The sequence below is a fragment of the Indicator indicator genome, chromosome 6, assembly GCF_027791375.1.
Source record: "Indicator indicator isolate 239-I01 chromosome 6, UM_Iind_1.1, whole genome shotgun sequence".
NCBI classification, from domain to species: domain Eukaryota; kingdom Metazoa; phylum Chordata; class Aves; order Piciformes; family Indicatoridae; genus Indicator; species Indicator indicator.
This window is the reverse complement of record NC_072015.1, coordinates 29,725,043-29,739,005: the sequence shown is the minus strand read 5'-3', so window position 1 is coordinate 29,739,005 and position 13,963 is coordinate 29,725,043. Positions and strand designations below refer to the sequence as shown.

The window sequence follows — 13,963 nt, the reverse complement described above, 5'->3', positions numbered from 1 at the left end:
TGTGACATCCACCTGAGCTCCAGTATATTTTCCGTGGTGCCCAGTGATAGACAACAGGCACAAACTAGGGCACAGGAAATTCTACCTAAACATAAGGAAAAACTTCTTTCATGTGAGAGTGCTGGAGCCAGAGAGCTTGTGGAGTCTCCTAGGAAGTGATTCCAAACCCACCTGGACATTGTGATCCCGGGCAACCTGCTATGGGTGGCCCTGCTTTAGCAGGGGGAGTTGGGCTGGATAATCTCTAGAGGGCCCTTCCAACCCCCACCATGCTCTGATTCTGTAACCTTTTGCCAAGAGGTTTTTAAGAGCTGGCACAAAGTTCTTAATTCCTAGCTTGATTGGAAGCTGTTTGCTACAGTCATGCATTGAGGCCTCTGCAGAGTTTGGCAGACTCATCCCTGACTCTAAGGACTTCTAAATTAAATGCATTAAGCACACAACCTCTTCTTGCCCAGACCATAGTTTTGCTTGACATCATAAGGAAAAGCAGTCAGTGTGAGAGCCAGGGCTCTCTCAGGGCCATATCACTTGAGCCATAGTGGACTAGGCTGCACAGAGAGGTTGTGGAGTCTCCTCTGGAGAGATTCCAAACCCACCTGGACATTGTGATCCTAAGCAACCTGCTGTGGGTGACACTGCTTTAGCAGAGGGGTTGGACTGGATGATCTCCAGGGGTCCCTTCCAATCCCCACCAGTCTGTGGTTCTGTCACAGTGACCCATCTTGTGTGTCAGGGCATAATGCTACCGATTGTTGACTCAGTTCCATACCTTCTTCTACAATAACACCACACTTAAAACAAAAAAGGGAGAAAAGTGTTTATCCTGGCTAAGCTCATGTAACAAGTTCTCATATGGTGTTTTTAGCACTTAAAGTCTTTTTTCATTCAATCAGTATCCAAGGGGGGAAAAAAAAAGACCAACATTTTTCTTACTCAGCTTCATTAGTTAGAGTCAGTGGATTAAAGCAGAGAGCAGATTAGCAAAAATGAACTGCAGTGTGTCTTGGGCATATGGTGCAGCACATGAATGGGTTTTAACTACTGAAGTGAGGCTAGCAAAGAGCAGAAGGAGAGGTTTGTCTTCGTGTGCAATAATTATCGTTAGCAGTAGCTGCATAGCTTCAATCACAAACCACAGGGCCACAGAAAGCTTGCAGCTGGGGTTTGAATGAGGTGTGTGGGCTTGTCCCCCAGCTCATTATTGTGTTTTCTGCCAGCTGATGTTTGGGCATGAGGCTGGATTTAGCTATGTAACAGGATGCATCTCCCTCTCTTCATTTCCTCTTCACTGGACTCATGTTTTACAGCATTGGTTAATGAGACTGGGAGGGAATGTGGCCAGCAGGTCAAGGGAGGTTCTTCTCCCTACCTACCTGGCCCTAGTTGGGCCGTGTCTGGAGTACTGGGTCCAGTTCTGGGCTCCCCAGTCCAAGAGACAGGGAACTACTGGAGAGAGTCCAATGGTGGCTACAAAGATGCTGAGGGGAGTGGAGCGTCTCTGTGAGGACAAAAGGTTGAGAGACCTAGGGCTGTTTAGCCTGGAGAAGAGCAGTCTGAGAGGGATCTTCTCAATGCTGATCAATATCCAAATGGTGTGGGACAAGAGGATAGGAACAGACTCTTTTCAGTGGTGCCCAGTGATGAGGCAAGGGGCAGTGGACACAAACTGGATCACAAGTAAGTTCCATCTAAACGCAAGGAAAAACTTCCCTATGAGGGTACCTAAGCCCTGGAGCAGGCTGTCCAGAGAGGTTGTGGTGTCTCCTTCTTTGGAGAGATTCCAGACCTGCCTGGACATTGCAATCCTGGGCCATCTGCTGTGGGTGACCCTGCTTTAACAGGGGGGTTGGACTAGGTGATCTCCAGAAGTCCTTTCCAACCCCCACCATGCTGTCATTCCATGATTCTGAACACAGAAGCCAGTGCTGGTCCCAGCACACTACTCTATTGCATGAGCCAGAGGGAAGGTATGCTGTGGGCAAGTCCATGACAGCCCAGGCTTTGCCTCAGCTGGAAATTGTCCCCTGCAGAGCAAATACAAACAGAGGCAGTAAACGAAAGAGGCCACAACGTCAGGATGATTGCTGGGGAGTGTCAGCCTCTGGCCTCCAGCCACAAACAGAGCAAAACATCTAACTTTGAATTCAAATGCCTGCAGATTCAAGCTTCCCACTTTTTCCCCCCTCATATCTATCATTCCCCTCTGCTACTTCAACCTGCAAAAATCAAATTTATACCTTTTCTAAATGGACCCAGGTCACACCAGTTTGAACTTGGTCCTGAGACACAAGACAGTGCAAACAGCAGTAACGCCTTTATGGTGCTCCACCTCCCACTTCTCAGGAAAATTCTGCTTTTCCATTTAGTTACTGACAGGCTTCTGAAAACCAAGCAGTAGTGATGATATCATTTCCATGTCTTTAAAAAACCTGCTTATAAAGGTTGTGCAAAGGATATAAAGTTGTGTTTGCTATCATGGATTTACCAATAATCGTAGAATTGTTTTGGTTGGAAGAGACCTTTAAGATTCTCACCAAGTCCAACCGTTAACCTGTCACTGTCAAGTCCACCAGTAAACATGTCCCTCAGCACCACATCTAAACAGCTTTGAAATCCCTCCAGGGATGGTGATTCCCCTCTGCCCTGAGCAGCCTGTTCTAGGGGTTGACAACCCTTTTGGGAAATAAATTGTTCCTCACGTCCAACCTAAACCTCCCCTGGTACAACTTGAGGCTCTTGTCCTATTGCTTCTTACTAGGGAGAAGACACTGACCTCCACCTCACTCCAACCTCCTTCCAGGGTTGTTGAGAAGGTCTCCCCTCAGCCTCCCTTTCAACAGGTTAAACAATCCCAATTCCCTCAGCTGCTCCTCATAGGCCTTGTGCTCTGTGTAATCTTACTCCGCATAGCTCAAACATGCATGTCCTTCCCTGGCTTTTTGGGGAGCTGCTTTCCTCTGGGTTTCCCACAATGTGTTTTACATCCACTGAATAACATTCTTGGACTTCTGCCCTGGATTAATCAAACCTAAATCATTGCCCTATGCAGAAAGAAAGTTTTGCCAAAAAAAAATTGGTGGTCCAGAGGAGAGAAAGGAAGGTGTTTGCTTTCCCCTCAGTGAACTTTTAACTAATTTTATACTTTCTTATTCTCTCTTTTTTTTTTATTTGTGAGAAATTTTGTACATTAGAGAATTCACTGATTGTCTTGGGTTTTTACTAATTATCATGAAAAATTAAATCCCCAGCTGCTCAGGAGGATATCCTTGCTTTCTCCTAAATTACTGTGATAGCAATGAGCCTGCCAAACTTGCAGGCTTCGTGTTCAGCTTATCAATAACTCGATGTTGCTTCTCTTGCAGAGTTCCCTGAAGAGAAGAGGTAGCAGAGAGATACACAAAGAAAAAAAGACATTTACCCAGGTATGGTTTTCATGGTCAAAATGACATGATAAAACTCCAAATTTCTTTTTCTGGCTTCTGACAGGGCCATCAGGCACATTAACGAGAGTGCAATTAGGCCTTAATCTACCGAGACCTCCTAGAGATAATGTAGAAGCAATTGAGGACACGCTTATGATCTCTAAACCATGCAGCTTCTCTATCTGTAGATTCAGGCTGTGGATTTTCTAGACAGAGAGAAAAATCACCTTGCTTCACAAAGTAATTGGATCACATCTTGGGGACTAACTAAATTTATACATGGTGCCAAAGATTTTGTGCTAATGAGCATCTTGGCAGGCAATGCGGTTTGCACGCTGCAGCCACACCTCTTGAGCTCTCGTGTCACAGACCAGGGTTTGATCCCTCATGAACTTCTGCTCCTCCAAGCTGAGACACGACATAGAGCCTAAGCTGCCCACTCACTCTCCTTTTGGATGCTGGTTTTACTGGAATTCCGTAGGCTGATCCTCCTCAGGGAAGTGGTCAGCCAGGTTTCCTCTGCTTTTTGTGTTGACTGTAGGAGTTAAAGCTTTTTCCCAGCACCCGTGTGGTTGCTGTTTATAGCTGGGGAGATGGGGATAGTGTTTCACCTTCCAGAGACAGGAGCCAAGTGTGACATGATGTCTTCGTTAGAGAAGGGTTGAGCCTCCCCTGCTGCCCCCTCAGCAAGCTCTCTGTACACAGCTCAGACCTACAGGTTGTCTTTGAGACAATGGAGTCTTAAAATTCACTGATTTGCAATAATGACCATAATAAATGGTTGGAGCAGGTCCAGAAGAGGGCCACAAAAATGATCAGAGGGCTGTCAGCTGAAGTTTGTGTGTGGCACTATCCTTTCTTTCCTCATTCCTGGAAATACAGAGCAGTGCAGAGGGAATGGATTTCTTGTGCTTACTTCCTCTGCCCAAATCCAGGCATTAAGATCAGCTCTGTTCTGCCTTGGAAAGCCTTAAAAAGAACTTAAGAATATTAATTGAGTAACCATGGGTCAGCTCTGCGCTACTTGAAGTGATCCCTGAAATTTTCCCAGGGGAAGGGAAGGCTTTATGCTGTGCACACATTGTAACTCCTGCAAGCAAAGGATTTGGACTTGAAAATGAAAACTGTTGCAACAGCACTGTGCAAACTGCCCAATCTGTTTTCTTCAGCAATTTTTTAGGCTAGAAAGGTTTGAGACACAGACTCCTAGACTGACGTGGTCCAGCACATCCGAAAGTAGAGTCTCCAAAGCCAGATATCCATTCAGGAGGATGCTCTGGTTGAGATCAGAGCATACCACAGCAAGTGCCTGACCTGGTGAAAAAAATAATCAAGCCCTGGGGCATGGTCCAAATGGGTGGGTGAGGACACAGCCCAGGAGGCTAAAAACACTGCTCTTCAGGGATACCTAAATACCTAAAACAAGTTTAGATGCCCATTATGTGGCTGGTAGGTTGAGGGACATTCTTTTCCCCCTCTACTCTTCTGTGGTGAAGCTGCACCTGAAGTACTGTGTCCTGTTGTGGGCTTCTCAGTTCAAGAAGAACAGGGAACTACTGGAGGGAGTCCAGCAGAGGCTGCAAAGATGCTGAAGGGCTGGGAACACCTCTTGAGGAGGAAAGGCTGAGAGACCTGGGGCTGTTTAGCTTAGAGAAGAGCAGACTGAGAGGAGATCTTCTCAGTGCTGATCAATATCTGAAGGGTGGAGCCATGGGGATGGGGATGGGCTCTTCTCAGTGGTCCTCAGTGATAGGACAAGGGGCAGTGAATACAAACTAGAAGACAGGAGGTTTCACTTGAATTTAAGGAGAAAATTCTTTGCTTTGAGGTTGGTGGAGCACTGGAGCAGGCTCTCCAGAGAAGAATCTCTGGAGAGATTCCAGACCTACCTAGATGTGATACTGTGCAAACTAGAAACGTACCTGCAGTAGCAGAGGGGTTGGACTAAATGCTCTCCAGAGGTCCCTTTCAACCCCTACCATTCTATGATTCTATATATTGTGAGTGAAAAGCAACTACAGACTCAGATACTCACAGGTACATATAGCAAATGGCAAAATTGCCATTTTTACTTCCTGAGAGCTCATCATGCAAATTATCTGGGACATCACACACACCGCAGGGCCCACCGAGTAAGTAGTACCTTGTGAAATTGATTGTCTTCAAGTGGTGTAACAGCAGAACTCGTAGCAGCACTTACCCACCTCTCGCAGCACTGAAGAAAAAAAGTTTTTGTTCAGCAGAATTGCAAAACGGAGCCTCTGGGGAAATACCAGGCACCAGGCAAACCACAAAGAAAAGTGGTTCTTCAGCGCAAGGTAGGAGTGCCAGATGCTTGGGTGCTGGTCGTCCTGCCCTCTCGTCAGACTTGCAACCCCAAAGCTGCTTTACCCATCTTCTGCCTGGCCGTGCCCTTCAGCCGGTGGTGGTGGCGGTAGAGGAGATGGCGTTGGTCTCTATCTAGCTTTGTGTCTTCTTGCCAGAAAAGAAATATCATCTTTTGGGGGAATTTTTGATCAGCTCTTCATTCTCATCACGTCGTTGAATATTACATAATGAATTTTAAGTTCCTTCCTTTCTTTTAAGTTTCATTTCGTTTATCTCCTCGTTCTGCGTTTGTCTGAATTAGACCTGAGGTTCTGCAGGGAGGGATCTGGGGTTTTTCTTTCTGCATTTTTTTTTAACTCCCCACTAACATTCCCCTGAAGTGCCCTGCAGAGCTGCAATGCTATTGCATGCAAATAATCACCCTCGGTAATCATTAGTTCCCATTTATCCCTAATGATCTCTTAAAGTCCGTGACTAGCACTGTCAGTGGTGGAACATTTTTGCAGTGCTGTTCCTTCTTTCTTTCTATACCATCTGTTCCACCTGCACCTTGTAGGAAAGCACATCCTAGATGTGAAATAGAGCCAGGCTGTACCATAGCCCAACTTTCAGTCCCTGGCATTCAAGCCTCTTATTCCTCCAAAATTGTGCAACCTTTTTTTGATTGTTTTTTTTTTCCCTTCTTTTTTCACTTGTGATGAATAGCAAACTGTTGTTGACTTTGGTGTGATTTAGCCTCTCCTTATATTGTTTTATATGTCAAAACTCCCTTTGACTGTGTGGGTACCTCACCCTCTTGTTGTTTCAACTTGGTTTCAACTGATCAAGAAATCACTGATATTTCTGAACACAAAGTTTCAGAGGGACAGATGCATGAAGGTTGGAGTCTTACCCTTCTGGCATGCTTAGATCTGGCTGAAAAATCTCTCCTGACCATTCTTTTCCTGTGGGGAAAAAAAAAAAAAAAAGCTGTCTGAGGAATGGGATTTTCAGTAGTCATGTTCCCTGATAGAGGAACAGGAAAGATCTAGAGCTTGCTCACCTTTCCAGACGGGCTGTGTGTTTAGGAGGTGAGATTAACATCCGTCACCTCTGTTGTTTTGTGTGAGGCTTGTGTTTGTGTAACAAAGAAAAACCTAGAGACAAAACCTAGCAATAAAGTCGTGCCGTTAAGAGGAGTTGAGGGTGGTTTTGTCCTGCTCTAACAGCACACTAACTCCACAGACTCGTTGAGTCATGCAATGATGCCCAGCAAAAACACTGGGGCCCTAACCCCAAAGCCATCAAAGCCTTTCCCTTTTCTTCAAAAGCTTCAAAATGTTGTTCCAAGTGGGACTTGGTGACTCTTGTTTATATTATTTGATGGCAGTGGGTGTCAGACTGGCGCCACCTCAGACCCCAATATTAGAGCCACCCCCCAGTGCTCCCAGTCAGGAGGGGGGCTGGTCCTTCCCTATGGTTATCCATCCAGCTGCCAGCAGTCAGGTAGGTACAAGAAGCACTGGGAAAAATGCTGGATTAGAAAGGTAGAATAAGACAAATGTCAGATGTGATTATTTCCAAGCTATTAACAAATAAATAAACTGGAGCAGTGACCCCACTGGTGACATGCCTTACTGGTTTGGCTGTAGCTTTCCTTGTAATCTTTGTATTTCCCTAAAAGCTGTGGGGATAAACTGATTCTCAGTGACAGGAAAACCAGAGGGAATGTATTGTGCAGCCCTGACCAAAGATCTTGCTTTCATCGTACAACTTTATCCTGCCAAATCAACCAAAATTCAGAGTGGCTCCAGTGGAGGCTGGATGGAGTTCTGCCAGGTTTTCATCTTTGCAGTCCCAAAGAGAAAAACAATTTGCAAATATAGGTGTGAAAAAGAGGGGGGTGTATGTGAGGAGATGATAAAGAGGGGAAAAGGGCCATCTTCTAGAGGCTCTGCTTCTAATCAATTAGTTGCATTCGTAGAAAACTCACATCTCTGGTGCTAGAAACAGGATGACTGAAGTTTTGATCAGTCAACTGATCAAGCTGTGTTTTACTCTTGGTTATGGCTGAAACCCACATATTAGCAGAAACCTTGACTATTATTTACTTCTATCATGTTATTTGAGATAATTTTTTTACTATTAAGTATTTTAAAGTCCCAATTTGTTCACCCCAATCCCTACCTGCGCTAAGCACGATCAGTAGGAAAGCTGAGTTCAGAAGGATGCAACCAATTACTTTTGTGTCTCTTTAGTTATTAATTGCTGAAATTAAGACATAATTAGTACCTGTCAACATAGAAAGGGACAAAATTCATTTGAGTAAAGAAAAAGACACAATGTGCAAGGATTTGTGCTTCAGGAATTAAATAATCTCGGATTGCTGCAAGGTCTTTCATCTGGGTCAGGGCAATCCCTGGCACCGATATAACCTGGGCAGTGACTGGCTTGAGAGCAGCCTTGAAGAAAAGGACTTGGGGGTGCTGGTGGATGAGAAGCTCAACATGAGCCACCAGTGTGCACTTGCAGCCTGGAAAGCAAATCACATCCTGGCCTGCATCAAGAGAAGTGTGGCCAGCAGGTTGAAGGAGGTGATTCTCCCCCTCTACTCCACTCTGGTGAGACCCCACCTGGAGTACTGCATCCAGTTCTGGAGCCCCTATTACAAGAAGGATCTGGATGTGCTGGAGTGTGTACAAAGAAGGGCCACAAGGATGATAAGAGGGATGGAGCTCCTCTCCTATGAAGACAGATTGAGAGAGTTGTTCCTGTTCAGTCTGGAGAAGAGAAGGCTCCTAGGAGACCTTCTTGTGGCCTTCCAGTATCTTAAGGGGGACTACAGAAAAGCTGGTGAGGGACTTCTTAGGATGTCTGGTAGTGATAGGACTAGGGGGAAATGGAGCAAAATTAGGAGAAGGTAGATTCAGATTGTATGTTAGGAAGAAATTCTTCACCATGAGGGTGATAAGACACAGGAACAGATTGCCCAGACAAGTTGTGGATGCCCCCACCCTGGAAGTGTTCAAAGCCAGGTTGGATGGTACCTTGAGCAACCTGCTCTAGTGGAAGGTGTCCCTGCCCATGGCAGGGGGGTTGGAACTAGATGATCCTTGAGGTCCCTTCCAACCCTAACAATTCTATGATTCTGTAATTAGTTTTTAAATGCTTTGGATGTTGGGTTTTTTTAATAGCCTGCTCTGGGTGCAGAAGAAAAGTCAGTTATGTTTTCTTCTGGATTGGGTTGCCATTATTAGGAATTGAAACAAAATAATGCTCATGAAAGATAACAGTGGTTCAGAGACTGAAACGAAGTTTCCATAGATAATTGCACATATGTCCACACAGCCTCCCAACAATGATAAAATCTGCTGTCTCAAAAGATCATCTTTCAAAGCCTGCCTTCCATTGTGCTGCTAATGCTGATAAATGTGTCTCTTACCAGGCTAAGTGCTCGGATCTCCATGACAATCCATGAAAGTGATTCATGCAAAGAAATTGCTCATCGGCTTTAGAATTTACTTAACCTTGTGTCTTACTTCAGCACAATGCACGCTGGAGTTTCCCTTTGAGTTGAGCTGCAGCACTCAAAAGTGCCCAATGCACACACAAAAAAAAATCAAAAGTCTCATTCAATACCCTGGTGCTCCCTGAAAAGCATAGGCTTCAAGCAGGGTGGATTTGGATGTGATCATGGTTTAATGATTTTTTATTTTTTTCTTCCCTTTTTCCCATGTTTTCACCAATCTCCATTGTAAACAGTTGTTTGTATCAGAAAGGGTGGTCACAATCTGGTCCATACAGAAGCAGAGATAACGGTGTGCATCCTATTCTGAAAGCACATTAGACACCCATTAATTAATAATAGTAATCAAAGTTTTCACTCTGCAAGGCAACCATGCAGTTTAACACACTTTTTTTTTTTTTTTTTGGTTCTTTCTAGCTGAAGGAGTCTTAGATTTAGGATGAGCAAATCCATCAGAGTAGGCTTTGTTTTGTGATGCTAAAAGGGAGCAAAAGTATCTTTAAACATCAACAGAACAGAAAGTGCCAACAAATTCACAGAGCCTTTTCACCTGAGTCATTATTTTCCACCAAATTTGCTTGGGTTTTGAGAGAAACTGAGCATTGTGCTGGCACTCTTGCATCACTGAACACTTGCACAGGCGCAATTGATTTTTTTGTTTTATCCTCCTCTTTAACTCTGGTCAATCTGCTTTGCCAATTTAACCAGAACCAAGCCATAAAATGAGCCGTGTGGTTTGTGCAGCTGTGTCTTGTTTGTGTACTTAACAGAGGGTAGGGGGGTGGAGAGTTTGTGAGTTAAGCTACTGATTGTGCTTCTGTTGTAATTTAATCTCTCTTTTTTTGGTGGGGGTGGTTATTCCTGGCAGGAGGACAGCGCTGATTTGAAGTGCCAGCTCCAGTTTGCCAAAGAGGAGGCAGCGCTGATGCGTAAGAAGATGGCCAAACTGGGGAGGGAGAAGGACGAACTGGAGCAGGAGCTCCAGAAGTACAAGTCCATCTATGGAGATGTGGACAGTCCCCTGCCTACTGGGGAGGCAGGGGGACCGCCCAGCACCAGGGAGGCTGAGCTGAAGCTTCGTTTGAAGCTGGTGGAGGAAGAAGCCAACATACTGGGCAGAAAAATAGTGGAACTGGAGGTGGAGAACAGAGGGATTAAAGCTGAGATGGAGGATATGAGGTGCCAGTATGAAAAAGAGTGTCTCAGCAGGGACCACATTTCAAGCATTCCTACCTCACCCTACGGTGACTCCGTGGAGTCAGCCACGGAGCTGCGCCGGCACCTGCAGTTTGTGGAAGAGGAAGCAGAGCTACTGAGGAGGTCGATCTCCGAAATTGAGGATCACAACAAGCAGCTAACCAACGAGCTGAACAAATTCAAGTTCGAGCCGGGCCAGGAGCCAGGCTGGTTGGATGAGACGGCGTCCAAGTGTGGTGGGACCTTACAAGAGGAGCTGAAGTCAGCCAGGTTGCAAATCAATGAGCTGAGTGGGAAAGTGATGAAGCTCCAGTATGAGAACAGGGTCCTGATGTCCAATGTCCAACGTTATGATCTCGCCTCTCACCTGGGCCTGCGCACTTCCAGCCCCAGAGACAGCGATGCTGACAGCGATGCTGGGAAGAAGGAGAGTGACAGCGAAGAGGGTCGTCCGCCTCAGCCAAAGAGAGAGGGACCCATCGGCGGGGAGAGTGACTCTGAAGATGTTTATGAGAAGACATCAGGTTTCGGGAGTGGGAAACCTTCAGAAGTCAGCGACCTGTGCTCTGCTGAGCTCATCAGAGTGAAAGAGGACACCGAGTCACTGATTAATATCAAACGCGAGGCGGAACGGCTCGAAAGGACCGTGGAGCGCCTTATCACCGACACGGACAGCTTGATTTATGATGCCAAGGTGCGTGTAACCAGCAGCCCATCCGCCCAGCAAGACTTCAGAAGTGGTGAAGAAAGAGAAGACAAATATGAACCCGAGCTTCTGGACACGGTCAACACCAGGATGAAAGCTTTCCGGAAGGAGCTACAGACCTTCTTGGAGAAGGTTGAGCATATCGGAGAGGGCCTTAAGGAGCAGATGGAGGACCTTTCCCCTCTTCCACATCTCACGGAGTCTTCCAGTTTTCTATCCACAATGACATCCATGTCCCGAGACTCTCCCATTGGTAACCTGGGGAAGGATTTAATCACCGATTTCCAGGTAGGTCAGCCCCTTGTTTACCTCCTTTCTATTTATCGTTTCTCCTTCTTTCTGGCATTGCTACCCTAGAGCTGATTTTCCTCCCAGCTGCTTTGTTATGATTTCAGACCCGCAATGTATTAAAATATGTAACGTTAAACACTTTATAGGTTTTGTGATTTTGGTTGTGTTGGGTTTTTTTTTTCTTTTAATTGTTTGCACAACTTCTTTGATTCAGAGGTGGTTCCTCGTGGCAAAAAAAAAAAAAAAAGGCTAATCCACTGGTGCTATAGAGATCTGTCTTCCTTTTTTAGTCTGTAACAGCAGTGTTTCCCTGTGAAAGAGGAGATTGATTAAAACAAACCCCAAAATATAGAAATTCTGATGAATGTCAATCAGCAGCCTTGCTAAGAAATGTGAAGAGGTCTTTATTATGCTCTCTCATCAAAGGGTCAGGCGTGTTCTCAAAAGCCTTGCCAAAAGAACCCAACCGAATGCAGTTTTCTAAGTGATGTGTTTTGAAAAGCCTGCTTACAGCTCACTCCCCTAAGCGAGCAGCGAGTGAGAAGCTCTGTAGCCAACGAAGGACTGCCTTGCCTAAAGCCTTGCCCATGGGCGCATGTCTAAACTGCCACCACTGCCACACTGGATATGGCTTTTCTGCACAGCACAAGTAAGGAAGGAAGAGCCTTGTGTCCCCCGTATCCTTCATGACTTGTATGCTTGCTGTTGGTTTGACTCATGCATCCTCATTGCATGCGCCTCATAACCAGTGTTTGCATTCTTTTTTCCTCTCTTTTTCTCTTTTTTGCTTTTCAGATGTTTCAGCCCATCATTTTGCTCATTCTCATTTTGGTTTTGTTCTCTTCACTTTCTTATGCCACTGTATTTAAGTTGGTTTTTCTGTTCACGCTTTTCTTTGTCTTGTAGTTTTTTCAGTCGTCTACCTTACCCATTTTGGTTTTCTTTATTCCCTCCTGTCCTTTTGTTTTTTTCGTTGTAAACCGCCCATGCACCTAACAGTCCAAACTGAGGGATCAGATGGCGTGGCAGCTCAAACAAGATCGTGGAGAGGAGCGAGAGATTCACCACCAGCGAGCCACCACCGACCCACACCGCAGAGCTGATGGAGACATTAAACTCTACAGGCCAGGAGACAAGGGCTGTTTCAGTCTAGAGGTCAGCACAGCAGCCCACCTTACTCACTACCTCCTGCTGCCTTAGCCAGGAGATGAGTAACAGGAGCCAGGGGTTGGGGGAGTAAATTGGACCAAACGCAACGCCCCTCTTGTGAAATTCATGGTTGACCTCTTTTCCCCCCTTGCAGTTTCAGAGAAGCAAATTGGTCCCAACTTTGGGCTCATCACCCTGCTCCCAGTAGCTTGGCAAAATGAGAAAATATGGCTCAGGGATCTGCTACAGTTGGGTAATCAAAGATCTTTGGAAGAGGTTGTAATCCCTCTTGTGAGATCATACTTTCAGATTTCATCTTTTTGGATGTTTTCAATCTGGAAGGTCTATGGACAGAGATCACTTTGCCTTTTGCCTGGCAGTAATCTGTACAGAGAGAGTTTGATGCTGGTGTGCAGGGTGTTTCTCAGCAGGGAACACAGCACCCTGCATCCTCCCAAAAAGACTTATTTAAAGCAGAATTCTCCCTTGTTTGGGTTGTTGAGTACTTATCCATTGTAAAAAACATCAATCCATTTTTATTTCAATCTCCATCCATGCAGAGGCCGTATATGCCTCAGTGAACATCTCCTTAGCTGCTTTCTTGTGAACATAGGTTGTCCAGACACTACAACTGGTCCTGAAGAAAAAAAATTCAAATGCCTCTCCAGAAAGGTGGCCTTGGAGCATTGAAAAACTTTTCTGCTGGCCACTGGGAAGCCAAATCCACCTTGAATCTGTAGTGTTAGTGAGGGAAGAGTTTTAATATGTTTTTGCTTCTAAAACACTAGAAAGCAAGGTACGAATGAAAAGCTTCAGGGCAGCTGTTAGCCAAGTAGCACCATGCTGTAATGAATATCAAGGGGAGAGTGGACTTCATCTTAACACAGGTAACTCTTCGCTGATTTGGATTTGTTTGGTTGAGTTGATCCTGACAGTGCATTAATTTGTTCAACAGCTTCTCCTTCAACTTTTCACTTTTACCTGTGATAGTAAACCTCAGGAAGGATATCTGGTAAACACAAAACACCTTAAGTTTCTCACTGAAAGATGAAGTCTTTCTTCCTCAGCTGTGAAATGGAGCCATGAGACAGAGAAAATTTATTCCTCAGCATGGTCCCTTGTGTAGTTGTATTGTTCAATAGTTGCTAGAATGTTTTGGATTGGAAGGGACCTTGCAGTCACCAGGGACATCTCCAACTAGACCAGGTTACCCAGAACCCCGAACAGCCTGACCTGGAATGTTTCCAGGGATGAGGCTTCTACCACCTCTTTGGTCAACCTGGACCAGTGTTTCACTATCCTCAGTATCAAAAATTTCTTCCTTAGGTCAGAAATGTTTACAATATTTCTGTTTAAATTGTG

The 13,963-nt window shown here is 45.3% G+C and overlaps 1 protein-coding gene across 1 annotated transcript in view; it reads left to right on the top strand.

The window, feature by feature from the left end:
- MTCL1 (microtubule crosslinking factor 1) overlaps positions 1–13,963 on the top strand; it is a 100,611-nt gene that overhangs the window by 50,202 nt on the left and 36,446 nt on the right. Inside the window, exons 3-5 of the mRNA XM_054381607.1 lie at positions 3,366–3,425; positions 10,127–11,449; positions 12,452–12,607. Of these exons, the coding sequence (XP_054237582.1) occupies positions 3,366–3,425; positions 10,127–11,449; positions 12,452–12,607 (1,539 nt within the window). The remainder of the gene's footprint in view (positions 1–3,365; positions 3,426–10,126; positions 11,450–12,451; positions 12,608–13,963) is intronic.